This window comes from Falco biarmicus, chromosome 6 (assembly GCF_023638135.1).
Source record: "Falco biarmicus isolate bFalBia1 chromosome 6, bFalBia1.pri, whole genome shotgun sequence".
Taxonomy (NCBI): domain Eukaryota; kingdom Metazoa; phylum Chordata; class Aves; order Falconiformes; family Falconidae; genus Falco; species Falco biarmicus.
Window position 1 is genome coordinate 46,726,000 of NC_079293.1, and position 27,837 is coordinate 46,753,836.

Here is a 27,837-nt window from a genome sequence, read left to right on the forward strand (position 1 = left end):
GCATACAGGCACACCTACATCTGAAGTTAATGTATGCAACTTTAATTAAAAGATTTTGAACTTAATCATAGTTACCATGCAGTCACGATCTTAGAAAACAAAGCTGGTTCAAATTGCAGTCTCAAATGTAATAAAAGAAGATAACGAACTGATAAAAATCAGTTAATTCTTATGTAGGATAGTTAAATAATACATTTCTACAAGCTATGCGCAGCAAACCTACTTTGTTTCTATTTTAATTTCTTACACTAGATATCTAAAAGCAAACCACCCCTATATTCATGGTAACATTTTTCCTTAGGTTCCAATTTTCTTATTTACTGGTATTTACATTTCAAATACATTCTGTGTGTGTATACACACATGCATATGTACAATGCATAATGGGATAATGTGGCATGGGAACAGCAGGTTTTGTGTTGCTTTATGCATTTGGGACTGTAAAATGTAGTCTAAAATAAAGGTTAAAAGTTGTCTTTACCCACAGATATAAACATGTGCACATGTGTCAGTAGATTAAAAAGGCAAAAGTCTTACTTTGCTTTCACAGATCAAATGTTTTAAGATGTTGTTAAATAAATAGACAAGAACCACATATATAACACATAACATTCAGAAAGTCAATAAACTGGAGAGACAATTAAAAACATAAAGGAGAAACCGAAGCCAAATGGAGACTGAAATATCAGCCAAACAATATTGTAACAATTCTTTGCACTTTTGACTCAGGAACAGAAACATCCGTTTCAGAAACAATTCATATAACTCGTCCCTTGACTTCCACAGCTTTTTTTTTTTTTTTTTTGAACAAGGGATGTTCCTAAACAACTTTTTGTGTTTATTAATAAGGGCCAGAAGGCCATGCAAACATAAAGGAAGCCCTCCCACATGCCATGTATTAGTGATAAACAAATATGCAGATTAGCAATGGGGTCATTTATTTATCACTTGCTTCCAATCACTCAAACAAAATACGACTTTTTTGTTCTCTCAAGTATGCTATTTGACACTGTAGTGATGTTTAAACTACTGTTTAAATGAAAACTGTGACTAGAAATAGCTCGTTTTTTAATACATACCTTTCAATAGTGGTGTATCTTTATCTTCTCAGTGGAGAAAGTTAAAAATTGCAGTTACTTCTGACCCAGTCCAATTTACTATTTAAGTGGACTGCTACATCAAGCCCATCTCACTTGGCAAGTGAGAACACTGTTTATCAGTCACGAGGAAACAAGCTGTGGTGTCTTTCATGATCTGAAAAGCAGTTGCATTTTCTGGGTGTTGCTCCAAGAAGCTCCTTTTGCAGACAAGTGTCTACATCTTCTGTAATGGGCTGAAAAAAAGCATTGTTCAGGAAAGATGCTTTTTTTCATTTTCTGAAATAATTTCCATTAAAGATTCATAATCATCATATTCACTCAAAGTTTGTATCATTTCATCTAGCATTTCTTCCCCTAGCATGAAACACTCAATATGATGCACTGATCTGCTAATCCTGTGGTCAGTAACCCGGTCCTGTGGAAAGTTGTATGTTCTGATCTTCTCTGATCTTCCTTTAGTCCCAATCTATCGAACAAAAAGAATCAGTTTACCAACATTGTCTTTTTATAAAAAGGGTGACATATTGATTAAGCATGTAAAGCAAAAGCTTCTTCTGCCTCGCACAATTATGCAAAATTTGTTATAATTACATAGTACTCGGACCAGTTCAGTAGTTGCAGTTGTTGCAGTAATCATTCTCAAACATGTAAAAGCACAATTTTACTGTATCTTTTTCTAATACTATTCCAGTTCTTCACGTTGTAATCCAGATTGTTTCACTACATCTCTAGAATGTACACACTACTGAAATTTTGAGTCTGGCTAATATACGACCTTTATTGCTGAAGTAGAATGTATTTTTTTTGCATTGCGTAAGTTCTTCCTGGGCTCTTGTTCCTCTGTATGGCCATTTACTATTTTCAGTTCAGTACAGGAGTTGCCCCAAGCCCATACATAATTATATATTTACTAAGTGAATCTTACTTGAATCTTTCGAACATTGTTTCTCTTTTTGGTTTCTTCTTCCAGTTTGGCGTTGTATAGTTTGGCACATAGCATTTGCATAGCCTTCTCTTTGTTTCTAATTTGAGATCTTTCTTGCTGACATTCAGACATTATCCCTGCCAAAAATATCATGACATTTAACACTTAACAGTAACACACACTAAGGGAGCTTTGCAGTTGCTAGATTTTTATTAAGTTACAATAAGATGTTTCTTTCTTCAATACAAATTTTAGGCTGGGAACATGAAAATCCAGGCTTATTAATATCTACTGATATATTTGGGGAGAGAAGTGCAGTCTGAGTTGTACAAGTGTTTTAAGCCATAAGATAAGAAATTTAATTTGATACATTGGACAACAGGTGGATAATGAAGTAAAAGCTATGTCGTGTAATCTGACTTACAAAAGACGCTTTTAATGCTTGTAATTTTTGACCACAGTTTCAGGAAATTTAGGATGTAAGGAGCAGTATACTACATGAGATAGTGAGTATATAGAATATGATCGGAATATGCAAAAGTGGCCACTATTTTCTTAATAAAAAGGTGTGGTTTCTCCTCCCAGAACATGCAGCTCAAGTTAAGTGTGATGAGAAGTGAACAGCCTAAGAAAGGAGTAGGGAGAAGAAATATAGGAAGAGGACAGAACAAGCTATGCTGTTTGGATTTATTTTAAGTAATGGTAAGAATACAGTATGCTTTTATAAGATTATGTAGTATTACTTTATAAAAGACTTGTTTAAAAACAAGTTTTTGGATCACAATGAAGGTTTATAAAAAGACTTAGGATGAGAGAAATAGAAGTAGTAACAGGACAATTGTAAAGAAAGAGAGATCAGGAGGAATGAAGAAGGGAAAGGTGGAACAAGAAGTCAGGAGATAAGGTGAGATATAAACCCCCCCATTTACCATGTCTAGTGCATAACCACAAAAAAAATTGTAATACATTTTGACATTTCTCTAACAAACATAACTGCCTTTAGCGAAAACTCAGATCATTTGCTGGTTTTAGTTTGTGGGATTTCTTTCCAAACATGTAGGCAATCCAAAACTTTTTGGATCTGTAGGACCTTTTTGTCACCATATCACTATCCTCTCCACTGTTTACCTTCTGCTTTACTGAGGTGATGTCACAAGTGCAGAATGGATTCATGCCTTAATAACTATGAAGAAATGGGTGGCAAAAATCTGGATACCTGAAGATAAAGAGCATTTGGGATTACCCTGAGGCTGTAAAGCCTGACTAATGTTTGTGGTAGAGAAGAGGAAAAGTTAAAAAGCAATGAAAGTCAAGGCAGCTGTTGTGGATTGCTCAAAGGGAAGTAAAAGCTTAGGAATGGCAATAAAAAAATAAATAAATAAAAAAAAAAGAGATGACAGCTAAAATCAGGTAGCATTTGAGGGTGTATCTTATCCTTCCCACGTTTCCTAACCTGAGCCCTGGGGATGGGCCTCCTAATTATTTTTGTAATCTGTGGGAAAGGAGCCAGCAGACAAATGGAAGCTGGCATCCTGAGTAGACTCTGCAATTAAAAGCAACATTTTAATATGCAAACAGAGCAATCTCTCTTTTGGAGACTAGTCATGAAAAGCCACATCATCAGATTTTAACCTATTCTGTTTTTCAATTTCTTTTCCATTATTTGAAAGCTTAAATATAACTTTTTCATATAAATTGATTTGGATGTTTTTAGAGTATCATGCTTAATGGCACAATGAATAGCTTGCCTACTGAAGCCAGTAGACCTCACTATTACAAACCGGAGTGGGCACAAGATGGTGCATTTAGAGTACTACACACACAGTGAAAAAAACTCTACGAAAACTCTGCTCTACTGTTGTCTAGGTTTGAAAATAAAACCACACTTCCAAAAGAAATTCTGACAGCAGTTTTGCAATGTAGATGTTGTACTAAGGAAAAAAATTAAGCACCTGTTGGAATATGAACTATCCGTACAGCACTGTCTGTGGTATTGACATGCTGGCCTCCAGCTCCACTAGCTCGCTTTGTTTCTATCCGTAGGTCTTTCGGATTAATTTCCAGCCTTGTCTGTCATGGGAGACATGAAGACAAGAAGAAAAAAAATAAAATAACACGTTTAAGTTGTTTCTTTCTAGACAGATGTCAAATATGCACAGTTGGTTTACTTTACAAGGTACATTCAGGCAAGATCAAGCTTTGTTTATGAGTGGCAGCTCACATCCACTTACAAACATATTAACAAATCCTTCTAGCCAGACTGGAATGCAACATCATGGAAGCCAGGAAATCAGACAAATAGTAATTTAAGGTGTAACCATCCCTTAGCACTAATCTCCCTCCTCCTCTGAAAGCTCTGCACCCTCTTCTGGCAGTCAAACTGTATTTGAGCTTGAATAAGTGTTTTTTAGATAAAATGGAACACGTTTCTTTTGCTGGCTCTGGGAATGGATAGATGGTCTCTGGGAGAAAGGAGCAAGACAATTTTGGGACAGAACAGGAATGAGTAACACAAGTAAACTGCCAGTGACTTTCTTCAGATTAGGATTATGAGGAAATCCAGAAAGTCTTTATTTCGCTCACCTAGACAAAAATAAACAAACAATGTGACTTAGTTTAAAACTAATAATACTACTACTAATAAAAAAGTCATTAAGAGAGAATAACAAGAGAGACAGAAATATCTCTTGATATTTCTCAAGTATCAGCAATACGGCATGTAAAAACATTGCTCATGGTAAAGTCTGTTATACTAAAAGATAAAAATATTACCTCGGTGGGTTGGGGTAATATTGCAACAGTCATTGTGCTGGTGTGAATGCGCCCTTGCTTTTCTGTCTTTGGTACCCGCTGGACACGGTGCACCCCTCCTTCAAATTTCATGTACTTATAAGCCTCAAGACCAGCTATACTGGCAACTGCATGTCTTAGGCCACCTTAAACAGAGAAGAAAAATAGTTGTAAACCTGTAAGAAAAACTGTCAAATTCTTTTTTATAGATTTAATTTTTATATACATATAAAGATTGTCTATGAGCCACGTACATACATGTACACATACGATCATAAACAACAGTAGAACTCTAGTACCAAAAGTAAGTTTACATAAAGATCAGATTTTGAAAACCACATTCAGAAATTACATCAGGTTTTTTTGTTAGTTTAGAACCTTATCATTCAATGGGGAAACCCCCAACTCTTTAACTAAAGGATGTGTGTTATTTTTGCCCCTTGTCCTCTATGCATCCTACCCAGGTCTTATCTTCGCTCTTTCATTTTGATCTTTTGCTCCCTTGGAGTGAGCAGAACTCCAGCTTCTGCCCCTCTTACCAATACATCCAGCAAAACACTTGACAGCAATGTGCTAAAAACTAGCATTGAACAGCTTGGAACTTGGAAGTAAAGTCCAATACCATCATGGTTTCGTGACAGTTTGTTGCAATACTAGTTCATGGCAATTTTGCTCTTCCTTGTTTGTTAGTGTGCAAAGCCTTTGGCCACGCCAGTACAACTATTTGAAGGATCAGAGAAGTGATGACGCTATAAATGAATGTGATTTTTCACCTGTTTTGGATTCTAATCCTGCTCAGTTCCCTGATGCCATTGTCAGCACAGTGGGTGGTGTGCCAAGGGAACGATTAAAGAGGACATAGGTGGTCTTGAAAGAGTATTGCTGTTGAAGTCTTGCAACATGAAACCACAGCAAGGAAGAGGCACATACTTCGCAGAAATAGTTTTAGCTATCTCTAGACTAAGGAAATCAACCACAGAAACAAGACAGCAGCTTTTGAAAAAAAGGAAAATGAAGACAATGTAGAATCTGAAAATGGCCTACACAGCAGGAAAAAAAACATTAGCCAGAATGAAGGGCGGGTTTTTCACCTCTACTGAGAAGGTTTGCAAATGTTTTTATTCTACAGAAATTTAACATTCCCTCAAGTTTAGTAAAATGTATTTCCTTTTACAGTCACCTTTGCGGAAAATAGCCTAAACTGCTTCTTCCTTTGTCTTTCATCTCAGTTTTGTCCTTCTGACTTTTAATTTTTTTCTCCTATTTGTACACATCTGTACCACTTTGATTCAAATGCACTGTTCAACACACCTAGTGCTTCACTGATTTAATTTACATTATCTATTATCAATTCCATAAGATAAATCCATCCTGTATAGAATAAATCTGACCATAAAGCATATAGTTTAACAAATAAGAATCTCTCTCAAAATCTTCAGTTTAGATCAGTAAGGTTCATTCTAACAGGGAGTGTGAAATCTTTCTACTGCTATGCAAACACTATTCAAATGAACAAAAGATTCATTCTTTACTCTAAAAGAGTCTTATATAACCTAAAATAATTTATGTATTTGAGTAATAAAACTCATTCACTCCTTTGCGGATAAAAGCAACTACTAAAAAAATCATAAGCAACCTCTGCACATGAGGAAGAAGCCAGGCTACATCAGGAGTAAAAATAACATGAATGTCCACAAGGTTACAGTACCGATGACAAATATTAATTACATGATCAGCAGTTCATTGCAAAAGGTAATGTTCTGTCTTTTCTCCCACTTCTGGCATTACTATAAATACCACAGGCACAGTCCATCTGTGTGAGTTGAGGCCACATCTGTGACATGTTCAAGAGAGTTTAAGATTGTAGTGATAACAGCGTGCTAGTGGCACCACAGTGCTTAACAAGAGATGACCAAGACACTGGTTCAGAAGATAAGTATTTAGGTCATACTGCTTCAAATTGGGTATTACCAACACAGGTTAATATGAAATACAGCCAAATCCAATGAAATGTCAACAAACACCTTACCCTGGCAGACTTGTCATGGGCCTGTCAAATGTAGTTAGCTTTTACTATGTGCTTGATCCTATTCAAATAAAATGTCCCTCTCTATCCTGAAAGCTGATGTGCGCAAAACAAGGGTGCGAGTTTGTGCTCTTTCTTTATGTGGCATCTTATAGCCAGATTGAGACAAAGTCCCGTATCTGTCTCTGCCTGCCACTACAGGGTGAGAGGCCATGCATAAATAATGACATGTGGGTTTGTGCTTTAATGTGCGCGCTAAATCTTGAATGTGCTGTTTTTACAGTGGCATCCCTTAGGGTAGGTCAATAAAGCCAGTTAAGAGTGGACTGAAACCAATTCTTAATTGCAGCTTTGTTTAATATTCACTTTATTCACACATGCTAACATTCAGACTTCAGCCAAATTCTGGAGCTCTCTGAAAGGAGGGAGTTTGATGTTTTAATGTAGGACCTTGCTTTTTGCTCATGCAGTCTGCAAAAACAGAGTGCGGATGGGATGCAACGGGCTTGTGTCATCAGCAAGCATCCTTAACTCCATTCTTACTCAGCACAGCACAGACACTTTGAACCTAAGGGTTTAAACATGCCTTTAGGTGGCATAGCATCCCTACCTCCCAAATGATTTCTAGCTACTCAGTTTTGATATGTGGTCATAGAATCACAGAATGGTTTGGGTTGGAAAGGACCTTAAAGATCATCCTGTTCCAATCCTCCTGCTGTGGGCAGGGACACCTTCCACTAGACCAGGTTGCTCAAAGCCCCATCCAACCTGGTCATACAAGTAAGATCAGAAAATACACTACAAGAGGCTGACAAAGGCTACGGCTGCAACCTACCATCCTAAACACTCATTTCAGTGCACAGGCAAGCCCTCAGCAAGACAAGAGAGTTTAAAATAAATAGCTATTGAAAACCTAGCAGTTTCAAAGAGAAAATACAGGTAGATGTATACTAAATGTATTAACTCAGTTTCCCATCCTAAGGCATTACAGACGGTGCCTCTGAGGGTGTGGGCTCCTTGTCCAAGGACTGAGCTTTGACCAAAAGTGTAGCCAAGCACAACTCCCTTTCTCTTCCAATCACAGGACTGCAAGCTGAGTCAGACCTGACTTAAGACTATCCAATAACAATTTTTAACCCAAATCAGTGGACTAATCCAATTAGCACTATGACCTCAAAATTACTGGAGCTGAGAAAGAAAGACCATATGGCTGGCAGCTGGCTGGAAGGTGGGACAGCCCTGGTTGAAGCTGACTGTGAAACTGTGCTCTGAAGGTGAAATTGTCTGTGACTGCTGGGGTTTACCCCATCTAAGTCTTCATCTCAATGGAAAGGGCAACTCTCCCCATCCCCTGGTATATAAAATAAAGACAACCCAGATGCTTCCCCCATTCTGTTTACACCCATCTAGCCTGCACCATGTTGATCCCATTTATTTAAAAAAACCCAGTAATTTCTGTCGGCTTTGAAGGCTGAACTGGTTCAGCTCCTGGCAAAGTGTTTGCCTGGTCATGAATGGGGATAAACATGACTTTCCTCTTTCAGCAACAACCTGCATTGTACATGAAGCTGCTTCTTGCTCCTACCTTCACTTGAACTGTGCAAATAGTTTACTTGACAAACGGCCTCTTGACCATAAAAAAAAGTTTATAAATAGTAACAAATCTAGGTAACAGACAATAGTGAATTCCAGTGTCATTGAATTAAAAAAATGTATATTTACTAATTGAATCCACAACAGCCACTCTAGAAGGAGATTCTGATACTGTGAAAACCTGAGTTCATGTTCATCAACTTGAACACCTGCTAAGACACCTGCTAAGACACCTGCTAAGAACTCTAAAGAAAGTTTTTAGAACATTTTACAGATATAACACTTCTAAAAATCAAATTCTATTAAAGATTTTAAGAACACAGAAGTACAAGCAAAATCCATAGAAAGCTAAATTGTATCTCCATATCCTGAAGGTGCAGACATGGGCCCCCTTTTTTTGAGGTATGAATACAGACAACAAATCAACCCTGTACCTAGATTTTCAACTCCCCTGTTTGTGATGTCCAACTGTATTTCTTCCATGGCGTTCAATTTTTTAACCTTGTTTTAATCCCTCAATATAGAACAGTGAATCAAAAACTGTAGTTATGCAAGAAGGGTCTTAGGGCACAGAGAAACCCTCATTAGAAGGGAAAAGTAGCTCACTGACATGAAAAGCTCAATTAGGAGAGCTGTGGATATTTATTTTTTGTGAATTTCTGCACAGTTGACACAGAAAGGGTGTACTTGATAATACTCAAAAATATCACTGAGTACAAAATAAGGCATAAGTAAACAGAAGTAGTGTTAGAAGATGCTTCACATTTCTTAAAGCTTGCTACAAATTCCTCTGCAATTATATTATGTGTTGACTGAAAAAAGATCAGTTTTCTGACAGATTACATATCCTAACATCCCAGTTTTTCTCATTTATTCTTCAAGTTTCACTCAAAAAGAAAAAAAATGCTGAAGAAAGTATGAACACAGGCAAATTTTCATAACCCAGCTGAACTAGAAGTAGCAAGCTGCACAAGTGCGCACCTACTGATTCGTACCAACTATAGTAACACGTTACCTCTACGGCAATACGTAAGCAAGCAAAATGTGCTAGCTTTACTCGCAGCAGCATGGGTAACAGTAAACCTGCAGATCCATTAACAGACACAGACTTAGCAAGTCTAGCCTGCTGAGAAATGTGACTAGCAATCTGTCCATCAAAACCTAAAATCCCTGCCACTGGCTGGCCATGTTTTGGATTGCAGTTTCACCACTGGCTTATGCTGACTGAACCTCTTGCTGCTGGAAGGAGGTCCTGGTTTTCTCACTGCACCGTTGGTAGCCACATGCTCCTGCCTCCACCACCTCCACGAGCGTTTCTTCTCTTCTCTTGTGCTGGATTACCTGAAAACTAATTGGGGAGCGGGGTGTGTGTGCACACTGTTTTTCAGTTGGATTGGCTTGGTGATGAGACTCTGTGAAGAGGGATCACCATGAGGGCCAGTGCAAAGAAGTCAGCAGCAACACGGAGACAGCAGCCTGATCCTTGTGAAACAACTTACACAGTAAACTGGATTCAGCTAAAATTAACTAACATGTGTTACTGCCTCAGTTTGTTGTGTAAACCTACCAGTCTTCATCTTTGCAGAGACAGTGTTCTATGAGATGCAGTGAACTGAATTCACAGCTCATCATCACCAGAAGATCCAGTTTTTCCACTCCTTGCATTCAGTCCCATCTTCTGCTTATCTTATGCTAGCCCTCAGGCTCATGAGAACTGACTTAACACATTAACTAGGCAAAAAACTATCCCAGTTGTAAAAAGCAAAGTCTTCACCAGTTTAAGTGAAAGGACACCAAACCAGACAATTAAAAAAAAAAAAAAAAAAGAAATGAAAAAAAGGTAGGACTGCTCAGACAGGAAGGGAGGATAAGGAAGAGGAAAGAAAGGAGAAACAGGCATTAAGCTTTTAAACTGATTACCTGTGACATTTTAGTTGAAGACTTAGAAATAATTAGATCTCTTATCTCTCCCCTCAAAGTCTCAACAATTCCCCCACTTTGCTCATCCATTAGCTGTTACAGATGAGCTATATCCAAACATCTCATTTCTTTACATAAATCCTCAGATGACGTTATTTCAGACAAATTCAAGATGTTTGAGATTAAACTTCAAGAATAGTTTGAATTATACTGATCCCTCTCCACCAAGGGATTCATAATTATAAACAGACTTTCAACCTGCCAAACTGATCTATAAACACTAGAAACGCTAAGTAACTAAGTCTAACAGCATATACAAGTGAGAAGTCTATGTAGTCTGTATTGGTAATAAATAAAGCTAAAACAACATATCTTCATCACTTTCTAAATTTTCTTCTGCCAAACACTTAGTTTCATTTCTACTTTTTGAAACTACTGAAAGACAAGTATTATTGCTTAATGACTTTAGTATTTTAATAATACTACTGAAATGGAATTTCATTCTCAAACACAAAAGCTAAGGGAAATTGTACTCAAGACATTCAAGCAATCTTCCACTTCTAAAATTAAGTTAGTGCAAATTAGCTTCCTGTAGTCAGGAAATTCAAGTGTCATATGAATGAGTGTGTTAACTTAAAAAGTTACAAAGATGAAGTATTGTCATTACTGACCTATTTCACTGGGAAAGTATTCTAATATTTCAAATTTCCACTTTTTATAGGCAGCATATCGTTGATACATATCAAATATCTCCGAGGTGAACAGCATGGCTTCCTGCCCTCCAACTCCAGCGGTTACTTCCATGACAAGATCACTCTTGTCTGTTTCTTCTGAAGGAATCAAAAGCAACAGTATCTGTGAATACAAAAACAGCCCGCTAAGACTTCCCTCTGACACTGCTGTCCCCAGCTGAGATAGTATAAAATGCCAAGCAAGTCCTCTGTAATCAATCTAGGTTGCGTTCTCCTGCACTAACTCCTTGGCTGCCCTGAGGACAGGCTTCTCATGCCTCTTGCAGTGAAGCAACAGCAGTCAGGAGGAGGTGGGGGGGATGTTCCACTGCAGGAAGGCTCCCTGGGTCTGCTCACAGTTGCAGGATCTACAAAGGTCTCTCTCAAGACCTATGAAACTTCTCAGAAGTTTTCACGCATCAGGAGCACTGCGATGGTTGGATACCACAGGATACAGGCTGGTTCTTGCAAGACAACTGAGCACCTCCCTTCCCATCAGATTCCCTTTTAACCTGGTCTCAGTTGCAGCACTAAGAAGGTATAGATGTTCAGGAGGACAGTCCTTCAACAACAATCCAGCTGTATTATTCATTTATTTATTTAAAAAGAGAGAGCCAGCCTTATACTGATCTGCAGAAGAAAGGTACACTACAACCAAACCAACTGTATCACAATTTTGCAGGCTGGATCAAAACTCGGGATGATTTGCAAATGCTTCTCAATCACCCTCTTTAGCATTTGGTGATGCTTCCCTCCACAGACTACTTCCTCTTTTGGAAAAGTTCTAAGTATTGACAAAAATATAAAGTGACTGTTGTATTCTTGTGGGAGGAATAAACAATGCCACTATACCAGCTTCTACTTCACCAGTAACATTAAGAATATGTAACAGTGTGTCTATGTAAAGATCATTATTTTCCTGTTAAGTAACATAAAATGTACATAGACCAAAAAGTAACATAGAAAAGTAACATAAAAGCAACATAAGATGTAGAATCTACACAAGGTAATAGTCTGAAGTAGTTACATAGTATTAAGCTAATTTATTTTTTTTCCCCAAAAAACCACTGGTATGTGTGATACTATACAAATTTAATGTTTCCAGTAGGTAAAAAGCTGGACATCCATGAGGGTACACCCAAACAAGACAAAACTACTTATAAAGATGTACTGATTCAAACAATTTCAGGTACAAGCAGGCCCTTGCAGGCTGTGTCTATACCACCTGCATTTTCCATTTTCCTTAGATAACAGACAGTTGAGGACTACAATTGGGAGGGAGAGGAAGAGAAGTTTTATCATGTACATCTTATTTTGATAAAAGGACAATCTGAATTTGTAAATTTAAGAATGGGAAGGAAATAGGGGCTTTTAAAGGGATCTAACCTGGTGTTTCAGTTCAGCTATCTCTTCTTCACAGGAGGCAATTTCCCTTTCTGCAAGTTTCTGGAAATCTTCACTCTCATCTGAAATATTTGAGCATGGTTAATCCTCAGACTTACATCAGTGCCAGTCTCAGAAAACCTTCAAAAAAATAACCACATGAAGAACTTACTCTACAAAAAAAACCCCAAAACACAAACAACTAACAAACCATCACACAAGCCCCCCGCCCCCCTCCAAAATACTAGATATGTCAGAAAATTAGATTAATAATACAGTCTGGAACAAAGATGCACAGTAGATATTAAGTGTTATCTGATATTGTTCAGGTATGAGACATGGGAAAATCTGAAATAAAGACTCCAGAGGCCCCTTCCTGCTTCAATCATTCTGTGATTCTAAAATTACTTTCTGTATTTCAATGTGACATGAACATTAAGGATTTAGAGAGCACAGCAGCTCCACAACTGACACTCTTCATTAAACGGACTACTACCCCTATCATTGTATACAAAAATTTGAAGATAATAGCAGTAATTTCAAGTATTTTATCTCTGTAAATTTATTTCAGAACAGCTGCAAAACTTCTAACACATCATGAAAAAAAAAGGTATGGAAGAAGTCTTGCATAATAAGAGGAACTTGTAATTTCCAAGTGTTACTTGACTGATCAACACTAATGCTTTACAACTAAGACTTGTTTTTCTGTACTACAGTTCCGATATGTTAAAATGTTCCCTTTTTTCTGGTCAGTATCAAACTTTACACACACATAAAATTAAAAAAAAAAAAAAATCAACACCTTAAGCAGCCTCTGATCTACACTGATTCAGCTCACTCGCCCAGAAGAAAAAAAATATTACGCCAAAAAAGGAGAAAATGGTACACACGATGAAAAAGGTGGAATTGGGGTGGGCACAGGGACACATTCAGCAGCAAGAGATGAAAAAGATGCTAGACTTCTTTTTTCTGTGTGCAGCAAGCTTTTAAATGCATCCAGCTGAGGCGGGAGATGCACACTTACAATGAAGCCAAACCCTTTCAACACTGTAACTGCATTGAGTCACCAGCACAATTTTAAATGAAACTTTTTCACTTCACAATTTAGGTTAAATATTAGTGATTTACTATCACCCTGCCCCCATCACTTCTGTAAAAAGGAAGTTAAAAAGATAATCATGCGTAAATTGGTTTGAACAACAAGCATGTTTTACCTACAGCTGGCTTAGAGCACGCACGGTTGACTGTAACTCTTTAAACATGTAAACTTGATCATCTCCAACTATCTACCTTTCTTTACAACAACTACTGACTGATAAGGGCTAGTCATTAAGGCCAGCAGAAGGAAGGATAAGAATTAAGGAATTACAGGTGTGTTAAGAGTAAAACCAGCTATTGATAATGCTATTATTATGCAAAAAAAGAAAATAATATAACAAAAATTAATAGCAGTTGCATACCTTAAGATGCAAACATAATATAGCCTCTAAAATCAGTTTAAAATAATATGTACAGATATTTTAACGTATGAACTACAGAAGTTCTCAAAGTTACTAAGTCCTTGTGTTCATTTTGCTGAAGTTCTAAGCCTGGTTTTGATGACACTGTTTTTTTTAGCAGGTTTTGAAAGCTGAGGAAATATCTTCCATTTCATTTCATTCAGTTAAGTTTGGGTCAATGACTAGTTTGTTCACAGGAACAATTTCTCCTTTTTTCAATCCGAAGTGGGACAAGAATGAACAGAAAAGAACCCAAATGTGCTTTTAGACAGTATTTGCCACCTCTGTTAGAAGAGCTGACTGCAGTTAGCACTTTAATCTGTATATAGCAAAGTAGTAACTACTAAAGGGAAAGTTTCATGATCTAGTGAACGTTTACTGATCTTATAGTACTCCTTTTCTGCATTTTGGTTTCTAACTGCTATCAAAATTTTGATACAAGGTAACTGCTATCAAAAGTTTGATTCAGGGTAGGAAATACTCTTTGGCAACACCGAAGGTGTGTGGCTTCTGACGCCATCCAGCTCCACCACAGCGCCGAAGCAGCACTGTGACTGCTGAAACGGATGCAGGCAGGCAGACTGGTCTGTTCTGACAGCAAGGAAAAAATAATTAAAAAAAGAAAATAAAAAAGGAACAATATTCTACCCCTGATTAATTGCCTTTATTTTATATGAAATACAGTACCGCGCTGCTCTTCCTTCAAGTTCCAGCGGCTCCCACGCTCAGGGCTAAGCCTTTCCCGCTCACCCGTGCCCTGACCTCCGTTCAGGAGGCCTGCTGGCCTTCGGCAGCGGCCAGCACGGAGACACCGCCCGGGACGACCCCAGCCACCAGCCCGCCGTCCTCCCGCCACCGCGGCGCGCCACCGCGCCGGCACGCACGGCCGGCATCCGCTACCACCCGCCTCCACCCACAGCCTGGGGGCGCTCGCCCAATAGCATCGGCATATGCAAATCGCGGCCGCCCCGCCCCGCACCTTGCCGCGCCAGCTCCAGCGTGTCGCGCAGCTCCTGCTCCTTGTCGCGCAGCTGCTGGATCCGCGCCGCCAGCTCCGGCCCCGCCCCGGCCCCGCCCCGCGCCTCCAGCAGCCGCCGTAAGGACGGGGCGGCGAACAGGTCGGCCAAGCTGGGCCGGGCGCTCAGCCCCCGGCGCGGCTGCTGCTGCCATGTCACCGCCGCGCAGCTCCCGCCCGGCGCTGCCCGGCGGCTCCGAGGGATTGGCGCGGCGGCCCGGCAGCCTTGCGCGGCGCGGAGAGCTCGCGAGAGCAGCCGCATGCCCGGCCGGGGTGGGAGCTCGGGCGCTCTTCCTTCGCCAGCCCTGCCCGTGCCGGAGACACCCGAACGCCCTCGCCCGCCTCCCTTCCGGGGATTCCGGAAGCTGCCGAAGAGGTTCGGCGCCGATTTGGGGCGCAGTCGGAAATTATCGGCGCTTGCTGGCGGAAAGGGACGAAGGAGTTCGGCTCCCTTCGTTCCGCGGGGCGGCGCCCTGGGCCGGGCGCGCTCTGGAGGGCCAGCGCTGGCGGGGCGGGCTGAGGGCTCGGCGGGAGCCGGGCGGGTCAGGCTCCTGCCCGTGCCTCCCCGCAGGCCGGGGCGGGAGGCTGTGCTGGCGTGGGGTTTTTATTCATCCTGACAAGAAAAAAAACAAACCCAAAACAAACCAAGCCCCAGACCTTGCCAAATCCTCCATACCGCAAGTTTAAAGCCAGGTTCTGGGGCCGTTTAGTGTCCAACGCTGCAGCCAGCCTCCAGGGCTGCTCATGTGAAGGGGAAGTGGGAAGCCTCGACTGGGGGTGGGGGTGTCCAGGTCACTTACAGGTTGTCTCCTGTCACTCCAGAAGAAATTCTGAGAATTAAAATACCCCGAGGAGGACGAAGTCATAAATGTATGTGGAAGTATACCTCCACAGTAAAAGCAGGTGCAAAATTAAGCGTTTAGAGGAAAACAAATGCATTGTCAGAAGAAAAAAGGGTGATTGAAGGAGCCTTTACCTCAGGGATTAGTGGAGGAAACTAAAAGACTGCCCATTTACCGAGTACAGTGTCTTACATCAAAGTTTTAGACTGGAAGGCTGTGAAGATGCAGTCACTGAGTAAATGTGATGTGATGGGTGTTGTGGCAAATCCCCTCAAGTATGCAGACAGCGTGGCATAGTAACCTTCTTTCAGATAGCATCATTAATGAGATTCTTGGCTACACTCAAGACAGTTTGAAGAATATACTTTATTATAAAAATGTGCAACTATCCCTATAATGTTATTGGGCAGTATTTTATCTTGCAATAATTGGAGGAGTCAAAGTGGTCTTTGCCATTCTTCTATCCTTGTTCATGTCTTAACAAAACTAGGTAATCATACTTTATAACTAAATTACACCAGTGGAATAACAGTAACTTCCATATGATATATGCTATTAGTAAATTGTTATTTTCATGAATGTAGTAACAAAAGCAAGAGTAATGCTTGCACACCTAAGTAGTTTTGGTAGTCAGAAATGAAAATTTGGAAGTTTTGTTCCATTGTGGAAATCCAAAGGCAATATGGTCAATGGGAGAATTTGTTATTTGGAATATGTTTAATGTTCAATTAAAATAAATGGTTGGATAAAAACTTTTCCCTATGATTGTAAATGCACCACTTTGAATAAGGTTTATTGGCAGAATACACTGTAGCAATAATTTATAAGTAAAATCACATTCAAAGAGCTTTGTGGAGAATGTACAGTCTGTGTGGCTGGTCTGGCGCTGATAAACAGCCCAGGCTGTTGCTTATGAAATCTCACCCACCAAAAGCTTCCCTTACATTCACTACTGCCTGCCCATGAAGGTTCCTGAAGCCTTCTTTCAGTAGGGTAAAGGAAATATTTATGCATGTAATAGACCAAATATTTTGGTGTTCTGTAATAATAAAAGAAATTATAAGAGTCTAACAGCTGTGTGAACCCCATTTGTGCGAGCAGGATGCAGAACTCAGGACATTTAGAGTAAGGGGTGATATAATGTAAAGCTTGTAAGAAGATAAAAACAGGTTGTGTGAGTCAATGACTGATGGTCAGTCTTTGAATCACCTGCATTGTATCCCTGTTTTAAATTGGAAGGATGGATTTCCACAAAGTGAGGATGAAGGAAGGGGCAAAATCTGGCTTTTGGTGTAACATTAAAGTAATATGCAGACAATGTTTATGTCAGGTTTTTTCCCCACTGACTTTGGCACCATTGTTGCTTTGTTCATTCATTCCACAAACGTCACTTCTGCTGCTGGCAGAAGTATTCAGGACCTATGTGAATGGGGCTGATGTTTTGTCACTGCAAATGTACTCAGGGTATTGGTGAACAGGACTAGACCTTTGTCACTGCAGCCATGTGCCAGAATGTGCTACAGTGCTACTCTTGGGTCTCCCCAAAAATAACAGCGTTATGGGCTAAGAAAAACCCTGTTTGGACTTGGTAGTTAGACATGGTTCAAATCAACTTGGAGCAGACATTGCAGCTGTCTGTCTACATGCAACCATAAATTTTTGCATTGTTGGATTTGATAAGGACTTGGGTTGTTGTTGGCTGGGTTAAGACTGCTGGGAGCAGGCTGACAGACATTGTGACACAGAGGTGTGAGCTTTACTCCTTGTGGTGTAAAGAGTCTCTGAAGTTCAGAGAATTTCTTGTATCAGCTTTGCTTTTGAATTTGCATTGTGGAATACTTATGTTAAGTGACTTTCGCAAGCACTTACTGCACGAAGAAGCTGCCGGTTCCTGAGCAGGCTCATGGCGTGGTCAGTCCAGCAAGCTGCTCTCACCAAAAGAGCTCCCCACCTTTTTTAAAGATACTAGTTCCACAGGCAGATGCTCCTTGTGGTCAAATTTGCTGCCTAAGGGAGCAAGTTTGGCATCAGGTGACAGCTTAAACCCTGGCTGATAAAGGTAGAATGTAGGTCTCCTTTATTTGCTTGGTTTAGCCCACAGCCTAGCAGACACTTTAGCATGCTTTTAGTTTTAAGCAGAGCTATTACTAGCTTAAGTCTGGTTTTTGTCCACTCTGTTGTCCTGCAAATGGATTATGTGGACTCCAGAGGTGCTCAAGCAACTTGTGGACGAACTGTGGACCTGGAAGCACTATGGCCATACTTCCATGGTATGTTGCTGCCTGGACTCAGCTGGTTAACACGCAGCCTAGCCACGTGTGTAACTGACCTGTCTTTTGTCCATCACACCTTTAATCTCCTTCATACCATATGTGCCTTCAGTCTAATTTAAATACCCTTGATCCTATCTGTGGGGTTTTTGGGTTGGTTTTGTTTTATCCTGGGTGCTCCAGACTACTTTCAGCTCAGTTATACGAAAGCTGACTGTGAACAGCTAAGTTGAACACATGCATAATACAATATATATTCAGTTTCTTTGAAACCTAAAGGTCAGGAGTGTACACAAATGCTCTGCTTATTTGTGGCTATTTGGCATTAGGCTGTATTTGACAGAAAAGATTAAACACTGGGCAAGTCACAAAAACATAACTCACTTTCTGTAGTTCTCTTGCTATATACATTCTCATGAAAAACTGAAATACAAGTTAAATACATACTTATTTTATTCCAGGCTATAGAATAAGTGTATTTAGGCAGTTTTTCAAAGTGTATTGTACACTGCATGCACAATAAATCAGTTTAATAGCTTGACTGTTTTACAATTTGTGTTCAAAGAACTGTATGATAGGCAATGAGATCATGTTACAGCACGACTTGTTGTCCATTTGGACCATATCCATTTTTTCATAAAAAAATTTGGGAAACCCAAACTGATAGATGAAATGTATATTGAACATTTTAATATGAGCATTTGCTCCAAGAAAGAAACTTCACGTGTTATGTTCATTTTTTAAATCCCTCCAAAGAGGGGATTTAAGACAAGAAATTTTGAACGTGATTTCATTGCAGTATTACACTGAAGACTGGTGTAATATTTTTCAAAATGATGGAACAGTTTCCGAAGACAGATTTTGGAATCTTATGCTAGAAAGCAAGATAATATTTTAGGGCCCATACATTTAGCTTTAAAACTGTCCTTGAAAGGATGACTTGTCAATGTTGACAAGAACTTCTACCTGTGTGAAATATCTTATAAAGATAGCTTATGACTATCAGGTCACCATCAAATAGTAACATTAAGAATATTCAAGTCTACATTTGTAAAGACTTATGCATGCAGTTTTGTCTCTTACACCTTGTTTAGATGTGTGGACTAGATGTATTGTGCCTCAAACATCAACAAGCTTGAAATTACACTATGTAAATATATACATATATGATGCTGTATGTTTAGTACCACAGTAAATATAACTGTAATCAAATGATACTAGACATATGTAGGACCATAGTTAAATTCCAATTAAGAAAAAACCCAGAAAAAGTCATTGTTTCTAACAGTATTTCACAGCTGAAGGAGGCAGTCCTTTCTTACTGAATCCCCCCCCCCCTCAGGATTTGTAAACAATATAGCTATTATTCTACCAGTATAATAATTGAATGTTTTATTCATAATGGTAAGTAGCTAACCAACATGAATAAAGTTGTCATAACACAATAACACTTTCAGACAAAACAGGTATTTATTAAAAGAAACATTTATAAATATTTTGTCTTGCATTTTAAACTACATTTTCATAAATAACAATATTTAAAAGTGCTGAATATGGTAGGATAGTCAGCAACGCCACTGTAAACAGATTTGTTTTCCACTTTGCAGATTTTTTTTTTAGATCCCATTTTGTCAAACACTACAACAGTTAAAATATTTGCATAGGGAATAGAGAATAGCCCTTTTAATCATCTCCTGAATTCTATATAAATTACAAAACCAAATGAGTTTAAGAAACAGTTCGTTAAATTTTTTGTATATATATATCCAAAAAAAGCACACAGGTTTCAAGTAAAAAGAATGATTAAAAAATTCCCCAGACTTGCTATTTGAAGCATGTTCAATAAATTAAAAAAATGAGAGGTAGTAAAACAAAGGAAAAAAATAAGCCCCAGAAGATAAACGAAGACCTGCGTCCTACCAGTTACTGTATAGCAGCAGATCCGCCTGGGCAGCAGCGGCTCCAGCGAAAGCTGGCACCGGAGGCTGCCTGCAAGGAGTAACTGGGTGGTTGGAGCCAAGTGTGTTGGGGCTAGATTCAACTCACGGACACAACTGCCAGACCTTCTGGTCACCATCGAAAGCAATGGGCTTATGCCATGTTTAGTCCTATGTAAGCGAGAAGAACCTTGCCTCTTAAGTCTTAGTATAAGACCAGAGCTGTTAGTATTAAATATATATATACACACATACATACATACATACATGTATATATATATATTTTTAACAAGTATTCAAAGCCATTTCTTGGTATATCTATAGCAGTTTGTGAAGGATGCTAATGCTCATTTTGCTTGTATATGGTAGCTATGAAGATGGTTTTTTTTAAGTTCCAAGTCACTGTCTCTTTAAACATCAAAATGCATCCTGAAATTGGACATTTTTGACAAAAAGGCCAAGCAAACACCTATTAAAAACACCATGGCAGCCAAGCAATGGGAGTACTGTGCTGCCTTAGCTCTGATTAAGGGCTCAGTACAGGATTCTTTACCCAGGAAAGACACCTGTTGCGTTTCCATAGGCATTTTGCTTGGGTAAGGACTGTGGGTTTAGGAGCCCTTGAAGTTTGGTTTAATATTACTCTTGAAACCCCTTGTTTTCAAGGAGTTACTCAAAATCAATGAGGCTAGAAGCTAAGATAAGTCTTCTTTAACCTGCCACCTCGTAAAACATTACTTTGTTTAAAAACATTTTTTACCGGATTTAGCTTTCAGGAAAAAAAATAATCTTACAGGACAGATGCAATTCATCAAAATGTTCTAAAATGCTCTAAAATGCTACATGTAGGCAATCTTTTATTAAATTCCTTTATTCAAAAAACTAAATTATCAAGCTTTTTGTTTTTTCTTTTTGTTTTTGTGGTTTTTGTGTTTTTTTGGTTTTTTTTTTTTCTGAACTACATAACATTATACAACAGTGTTAGAACTGGATAGCCAGTCTTTAATAAATCAATTACAGTATCTGACATCTGAAATGTACATTGAAAATCTTTGTTCTTTTAACAATTAAACAATATCAGCGCATAGACTGTGTCACCCAGATATGGATCCCTTTAAGTGGTTTGTGCTTTTTTTTTTCTTCTTTTTTTTTCTTTCTTTTTTTTTGACATTGCAAACTTTGTAATGAAAATGCCACAGTTTTGGCAGTGAACAACCAGAGGAATCCTCTGCTTGATTTGTTTTAAATAAACAGTGATAAATAGCTCTTCTTTTCTGTACAGAAATATTGGCTTCAAAAAGTCAGTGTATTGTACTCAGTAGAACATGTTTAGTAATGCTACACCTTAAAAATTGGCTTTTTTCAGTTAGTGATGTTAAAAAATGCAAGCCTCTTTCTGGTTTGCTGCAATTGTTTCTATGTACCATAAGACTGTATTGCACAAAAAAAGTTCTTAAATACAGATATAATTTATGTTATTGGATTAAATATTGCAACAACTAAGTGATAAGTGAAGCAGTTTTACCTTGCACATGCAGTGTGAGGATACACAAGGAGACTGTTCATAAAACTACAAATACATCATTGCAATCTTGACTCCAGTAGGGTGAAAGGAGTGTGAAACAAATGTATTTTGGCAAATCCATTGCTCCCCTCCCATGCCATCTCAAGCAAGGAGGACCTTGGTAAAAATGTAGACAGAGACCATAATATGTATTTGTTTTCTTCACAGTAGCCTGAGTAGTGCTAAACTGTAGTTCTCCAGGAACCCAGCTCCAGATGTTATTAAACTACTTTTCTTCCATCCCACCCACCCCAAAAAAATCAAGTTATTTTGTTTGAAAATTAAAACTAAGTTTCAGAAGTAGAGCCTGTAATACTTTCAACAAGAGACTTATAAATCTGAGAGTTCAAAAACCTTGGAAAAGAGTCTCTGTGCATTAGGGTGTATATCTGGAGTTGGGCATCTTCATACATGTGAGGGCTGGGATCCAGCAAGTTTCTGTTGATCACTTCTCTCACCCGGGAATCAAGACTAACCTGAAAAAGATAAGAAAAGACTAATCTTGAACAATAATGTCAGAAAGATTGTTATATGTTATATCGTTATTACTCAGGCCTCCATTGAACGTGTGAGTTTATCAGAGCCACCACACAATTACAGACTAAGACCGTTGACTCTACTTCAGTTTTGATGTGATCTCTGCATCCATCCTAAGATCTGTGAGATGAAATACAGCTGTATAACAGAATAAATACAGTACAGCTAAATAAAGCTCTGCAGTAACCTGGATTCCCAAAAATTATGTTATACTACCTCATTTTTTTTTCCCATATTTATTTCTCTGAAAAGAATGTTGAATGACTCTCATTCAGAGAGCTGAAATTCAGAGAGATTTTTTTCCTGACCATATGTGGTTAAATCTTTAGAAGCTTTCTATTCAACATTCTCATCTGGCTGCCTTACACATTTTTTTTCTTTTTCTTTTTTTTTTTTTTTTCAGGCACCGCACTTATTACTCACAAATTACCCACAGTTTTTTATAATTTTTATCATGTTAATCTCCCCATTAATATTAACTATTTCAGATTTGTTCTTCTTTTCAAGACTTTAACATCTGATAATTTGTACTTTCAGGATATCATATGTCCATATTGAAGTGGTTAGCAAGTTTCAATTTTAGCTTCTCATTTACTTTCTTTCCATTTGTAACGAACTCCAAAAAGGCCACATTACATTTGGGATGAATACTCAGAGGATTTTAGAATATCATTTAGAAATTTGAGTGAATGGACAGTTTATCCACAAAATGCTGTAAAACCAGTAAAATTAATGCCTTCCGGATTAAATGAAATTGCAGTAGCTGGAAAGCCCACTGGGGCTAGCAAGGGTTTACTCAGCTAAGAAGAAAAAGGCTAAAACTCTGAGTAGAGAAATACCAAGCACACATTAGTTAAGCTACTGTGATTTACACCAGGTTGCAGTCTGACCCTACTACTCTGTAACCCTATAAATACATATTGATGTTGTCTGAAGGATTGAATTCAACCCTGGAAAGCTCCATGAACCATGATACCTTGGTATGTGAGGGATGCTAACTGAGATGAAAACTCAGAACATGTGTGGATGTATGAGCTTGTGGGTTTTTATATGTGGTAAAGCAAAGTCTTTGAAATACAGTGGTATGGTATAGTATGGAGGAGTAAATATAGATTTTCATTATATCTTCAGTACCAACTGTAGAATCTGTCATTGTCGGTTCGTTGGCATATTGGAGTATGTTGCTGCCACAGCAGGCTTTCTCCTCACACAGCTCTTTCTCCTCCAGTATTTGCTGTTACTTGTATCAGTTACAAAGCACAACTGTGATGCAGCCTAACTGTGGGTAAACTGTTGCCGATTCATGCTAGCAAACCGTACCTATTACTCCAGTACGCTGTCTCTGCAGAATAACCGTTATGGCTGCCTAATGCACACTCTCCACCCAAGCACTCATTTAGGCTTGCAGGCAGCACGCCGGGGCTGTGCGCCCGCCTTACGGATGGGCAGCAGTGCTGCATGAGCTGCCATGAACAGCCTTTCCCACCCTGGCTCTTCCTCTCCCTTGCGCTGGCACTGCTGTCTGGGCAGCCCCACAGCTAGCTGAGTTAAGGAATTGATCTATCTGAAAGTGGCATTTCTTTTCTATGCTGTTTTTCAACCCAGGCATTTTTCATTGTCTAACTGATGTAGCTGTGCGAGCAGGCCAGACTGCGCAGCAGGAATGAACAGACTGGTGAGGCTGCTCAGCCAGTGACCACCTGCCTACAGACACAACAGCGTGCAGGGGTGTAGTGTTATGGTAGTTTTGAGAAGCAGTGTTGCAGCCGTGTGTCTTCAGAATTTATTGAATAGATTTCAGTCCTAGAGCATTGCATTTCTGTAGCACAGAAATGACACACTAAGATTTAAGCAATTCTCTCCCTGACACACATGCACATGCATGTATCTTAGCAAAAACAGTCTGTGCAGCTAGCTAATTGGTTCTTCATTATCAAATATTATTGCTGGGATTAACAACTCGAATTTGGCAGGATGGTGGGGCTTTGTGCCATTGAATACAGTACAAGTTAATTGCATTTATAGAATGAAAAATAAAATTAATTATGGAACTATTAATTTACACTGTAGTTACTCAGTGAGTCATTAAAGCCAGATGGCAAAACTAGTTGGAATTACTAAAGGTATTTCCTTGCTAAGCAGATGAACACAGGGTATGTGTTTAGAACACTAAGACCTTCTGCCTCAATAACTTCATCACTGAACAAGTGATGCTACATATTTCAGCTTGTATGCTAAAAGATAAAATCTGGAACGGGATGCCTGAATGAACAAGAGCTTTTCAGCTCCTGTGCTGATCTAAAGCATTGCAAACAGTTCTTGTTTGCCTCTTAAGATTTCCAGTAGGAGCAGGGACAACTGGATTGATGACATCTGCACACGTCCAGTGCATCAAGTTTGTGAGTGGTTTTGTTAAATCTAAGTCAAACAACACTTAGTGGTTGAATTTTAACTGCTGGTTGATCTTAGCTTAAAAAGACAACTGAGCATTCAGCACATATATATGTACTAGAGATATTATAAGAAAATCTCATTATTAGCTTGCTGTACTGCTGGTTTTCTCACTCCGGAGCAAAAGTATACACTATAGCACAAGAGAAGATAATGGAGCTGTAAATTGCTGTTGGTTTCATTCATATGAATGAAGTTGCAAATTATTACTGAGTGCAGCACAGAAGTAAAATGTAGGAAGCAAGGTCCACAGTGAGTATAAAGTAGCATAACATCATTGAGTAGGTAGTCGGATGCAATGCACGAAATCAAGGGAAAGGAGCTAAAGGTACGTGACATGGCCTAAAAAAAGACTCTTCTATAGTGCTTATATATTTATGTATCTCACTATTCCAAGACATGGTTTTATAGGGGATGCTTTTTCTTTACTCCAGGTGAAGATAATTTCAGAATTTGCCTATTTCAGTTTAAGGATTATAGACAATCTTACGTAATTTCCCAGATATTATCATACCTTTCATTAGAGAAAATACATGGTCTCCATTCCTGGATTCTCACATAGGAATAACCAGTGCAAATTTGGACTTTCTCCGAGACAGCTGTTGCAAAAGATAAATCTGTAATGATTCTGATTTAAATTCCTTAGTTTTGCTGTCTTTTCTCCAGAAATCCATTTGCATTACTTACTCCCTCTCTCTGGCAGGCATGTAGCATTACTGAAGAAGCATACATAAGAAGAACATGATGGACATGTTGGAATAAGTCCAGAGGAGGGACACAAAGATGATCAGAGAGCTGGAGCACCTCTCACAGGTGCAAAAAAGAGGTGCAAAAGAGCAACTCTCTTTGAGCAACTTGGTCTAGTGGAAGTTGTCCCTTCCCATGGCAGGGGGTTTGGAACTAGATGATCTTTGAGGTCTCTTCCAACCCAAACCATCCTATGATTCTATACCTATTTCTCAGCCTTCTCTTACTGGAGTCTCTTGAGCCTTACAGAGAAATTTGAGGTGGTGTGGTCAATGATGCTAAATGACCCAGCACCTGTGTCTCTGCTTTTTCTGTCCCTTCCTTTCCTGATTTAATGTCCATACTAGACTTTCATCTGACAAATCAGGCAGACTTTGAGACCCCCATCTGGCAATCCAGGGTATAACATTTCTGCTTTAACAGAAAATGCAAATGTAGCATTTACAGCTTTACCTCTTTTGGTGATAGTATAGAAATGTAATCTTCATATATAAGTCTTGCTTTTTCTTCAATAACTTTCTTGTTCTGTTCCTTCTTTAGATCTTCACACGCAAGCCAGAAAAGCAGGTTCTCCTCACTATACTCTGTTCGAAGAAACTCTCTGAAAAGGTTCCTCCCAGCTGGTGTTTTCATCATCTTGTCAAAATTCTGAGACCAAGACAAAATTTCATCTGCAGTAGGGTTTTGGCTGCAAAAGCAAAGTATCATTACAAATATGCTTCTATTTTTTTAACAGTGTTTTCATACATTCATCCAAAAATTCTCCTTTCAACTGCACTTTAGTCCAGATTGAAAACTGGAAGCAAAAAGGCTTCAGCAGTGACAGGGGAATTTTGTTCAGTGTTCACTTGTGCATTCATTATCTCGATAGCCTACTGAACATGTTCAATGTTATAAGACATGTGCCTGGCTTTCTACAAGTTTTTTTACGAATGTTTTTAGCCATCAGACTCAAAGGCAAAATCCCACAACAGCATTCAATTCTTGCATCTGCAGTTAAAGGAGATGTGATTTCAGGGAGCTGGCAATAGACTCCCCTTCATGGGGGGGTTAGGTGACACCTGATGTCCCTGCCTGCTTCTGATGGTGTTTGGCCAATCACTGGCTGCCACATGATTTGGTTCAGGAAGGACAAGAAAAACAAAAGGCTCTTGGCAGCCAAGAGCATACTAATGAGGCCCAACAAAATAGTAATTCAGAGAGCTTTTAAATTAGCATATTTCTCTGTGGTTGTACACAAGGGTTGCTAAGTTTCCCTCTGCTTAGTGCTATTGACCTGAATTATGATCTATTGGCATGAGATGTGATGGACGTGGCTGGCAAAACTGGAAAGAGAAGAAATGGGAAAAAGTCCTTATTCCCATTTTCTGCTGGGAAGTATTCATGGGTTGTAAGAGTGGACGCACTAGATAAGTGAACAGAAGACTAACTTGCGTCACTAATCCATTAATGTACCAATGAATAGCTTCAGAAGGTAATACTCCAAATTACTTAACAACAATTAAATATGGTTTCAAACTTAATTCTGAGCACTAACCCTCCCCTTCCTGATAGGATCCAACACAAGAGCTTTACTAGCTGTTCTTAATAGCTTCTCTGTAATCATGTTGCACAGTAAATGATGTTTGTCTATATGATTTCTCTTCAAGTCCATTTATCAATTCTTACTCTGCATGCAAGGCAGACTGGATGATGGGAGGCTCTTTGTGATAGCTTTTCAGCAGTCCAAAAGGCATAACAAATAAGAATGTCTTTAAAATATCCAGCAAAATAATTGTAATCTGAAGCAAAAAGTATGATTTGAAGGTGAAAAGTCCTCTCTCTAAGGAGGGTGAAAAGAACCTGCTGAGGTGGATGGACCCAACAAGCCACCTGTGGTCCCTCATTGTCTATTGGGAAGCAATCTTCACTACAGTATTTTGTGGAAATTTCTGACATTGTCCTTTCATAAATGACCATGAATAGGAAAGAAGACAATAAGTTGTTTGGGTTGGTCATACCTTCAATCATATCCCCTAGAGTTACATTTTCATTCACTTTTTACGGAATTAGAGAATTCAAGGACACTGATAATAGATTAGTGTTTTTCTCAACTCAATAAACAGGGGCCCAAGTTTCAGACAGAAACAGAAGCTCAGACTTTTAGTTTTTCAAGGTATGTGTTTCCTTGGTTAATTCCAGTGAAACCATACTCCAAGCTGTTTTATGAAAGGTAGCCATGTTAAAAATCTGACTGTGAAGTACCCTTGTGACCATTAGTTTTTCTTCTTGTCTGGATAAACAGAAGAAAATGATTCCACAGGTAGCAGAGGCTTCTTACAGGTCTGTGGAACCACTCATGCACCTCCCATTCCTCCCCACAGTTCTTCCCCACAAATAAGAAACTGTAAGTGAGCCTGCCTTCTGAATGTCTCTGCTGGCATTGCATTGTCAGGACAGATTTTGCTTCCTTTTGTGTAGATTTTTTTTGAGGAAAAGTAGTCAAAAGGACATTTCCAAAGCATAAA

The 27,837-nt window shown here is 39.0% G+C and overlaps 2 protein-coding genes across 4 annotated transcripts in view; both read right to left on the reverse strand.

Annotated features, from left to right (window-relative positions):
- Positions 1–915: 915 nt before the first annotated feature.
- On the reverse strand, positions 916–15,571 carry MTRF1L (mitochondrial translation release factor 1 like). 2 transcript variants are annotated; one of them, XM_056344251.1, is made up of 7 exons: positions 14,947–15,571; positions 12,472–12,551; positions 11,026–11,209; positions 4,798–4,961; positions 3,978–4,095; positions 2,026–2,162; positions 916–1,566 (listed from the first exon to the last, which is right to left on the reverse strand). In XM_056344251.1, exons 1-7 carry the CDS (start codon positions 15,242–15,244, stop codon positions 1,351–1,353), a joined length of 1,197 nt encoding a protein of 398 aa, XP_056200226.1. In that variant the 5' UTR covers positions 15,245–15,571; the 3' UTR covers positions 916–1,350. The 2 variants fall into 2 exon arrangements, with proteins under 2 accessions (XP_056200226.1, XP_056200227.1); XM_056344252.1 differs by lacking the exon at positions 14,947–15,571 and adding an exon at positions 14,655–14,807.
- A 3,895-nt stretch (positions 15,572–19,466) lies between these two features.
- The window catches only part of RGS17 (regulator of G protein signaling 17), a 76,272-nt gene continuing 67,901 nt past the window's right edge, over positions 19,467–27,837 (reverse strand). For both annotated transcript variants that reach the window (XM_056344621.1, XM_056344620.1), the window contains exons 4-5: positions 25,784–26,018; positions 19,467–22,071 (exon numbers count right to left, since the gene is read on the reverse strand). In XM_056344621.1, coding sequence (XP_056200596.1) covers positions 21,883–22,071; positions 25,784–26,018 — 424 coding nt within the window. In that variant the 3' untranslated portion in view covers positions 19,467–21,882. The remainder of the gene's footprint in view (positions 22,072–25,783; positions 26,019–27,837) is intronic.

Bases quoted from the DNA above. Each gene is read 5' to 3' on its own strand.
- MTRF1L (XM_056344251.1), bottom strand. From the start codon at position 15,244: ATGCGGCTGCTCTCGCGAGCTCTCCGCGCCGCGCAAGGCTGCCGGGCC. The intron at 12,552-14,946 runs GTGCGGGGCGGG...CAAATATTTCAG, and splicing joins GCTGGAGCTGGCGCGGCAAG to ATGAGAGTGAAGATTTCCAG. The intron at 4,096-4,797 runs GTAATATTTTTA...CTCCCATGACAG, and splicing joins TATTACCCCAACCCACCGAG to ACAAGGCTGGAAATTAATCC.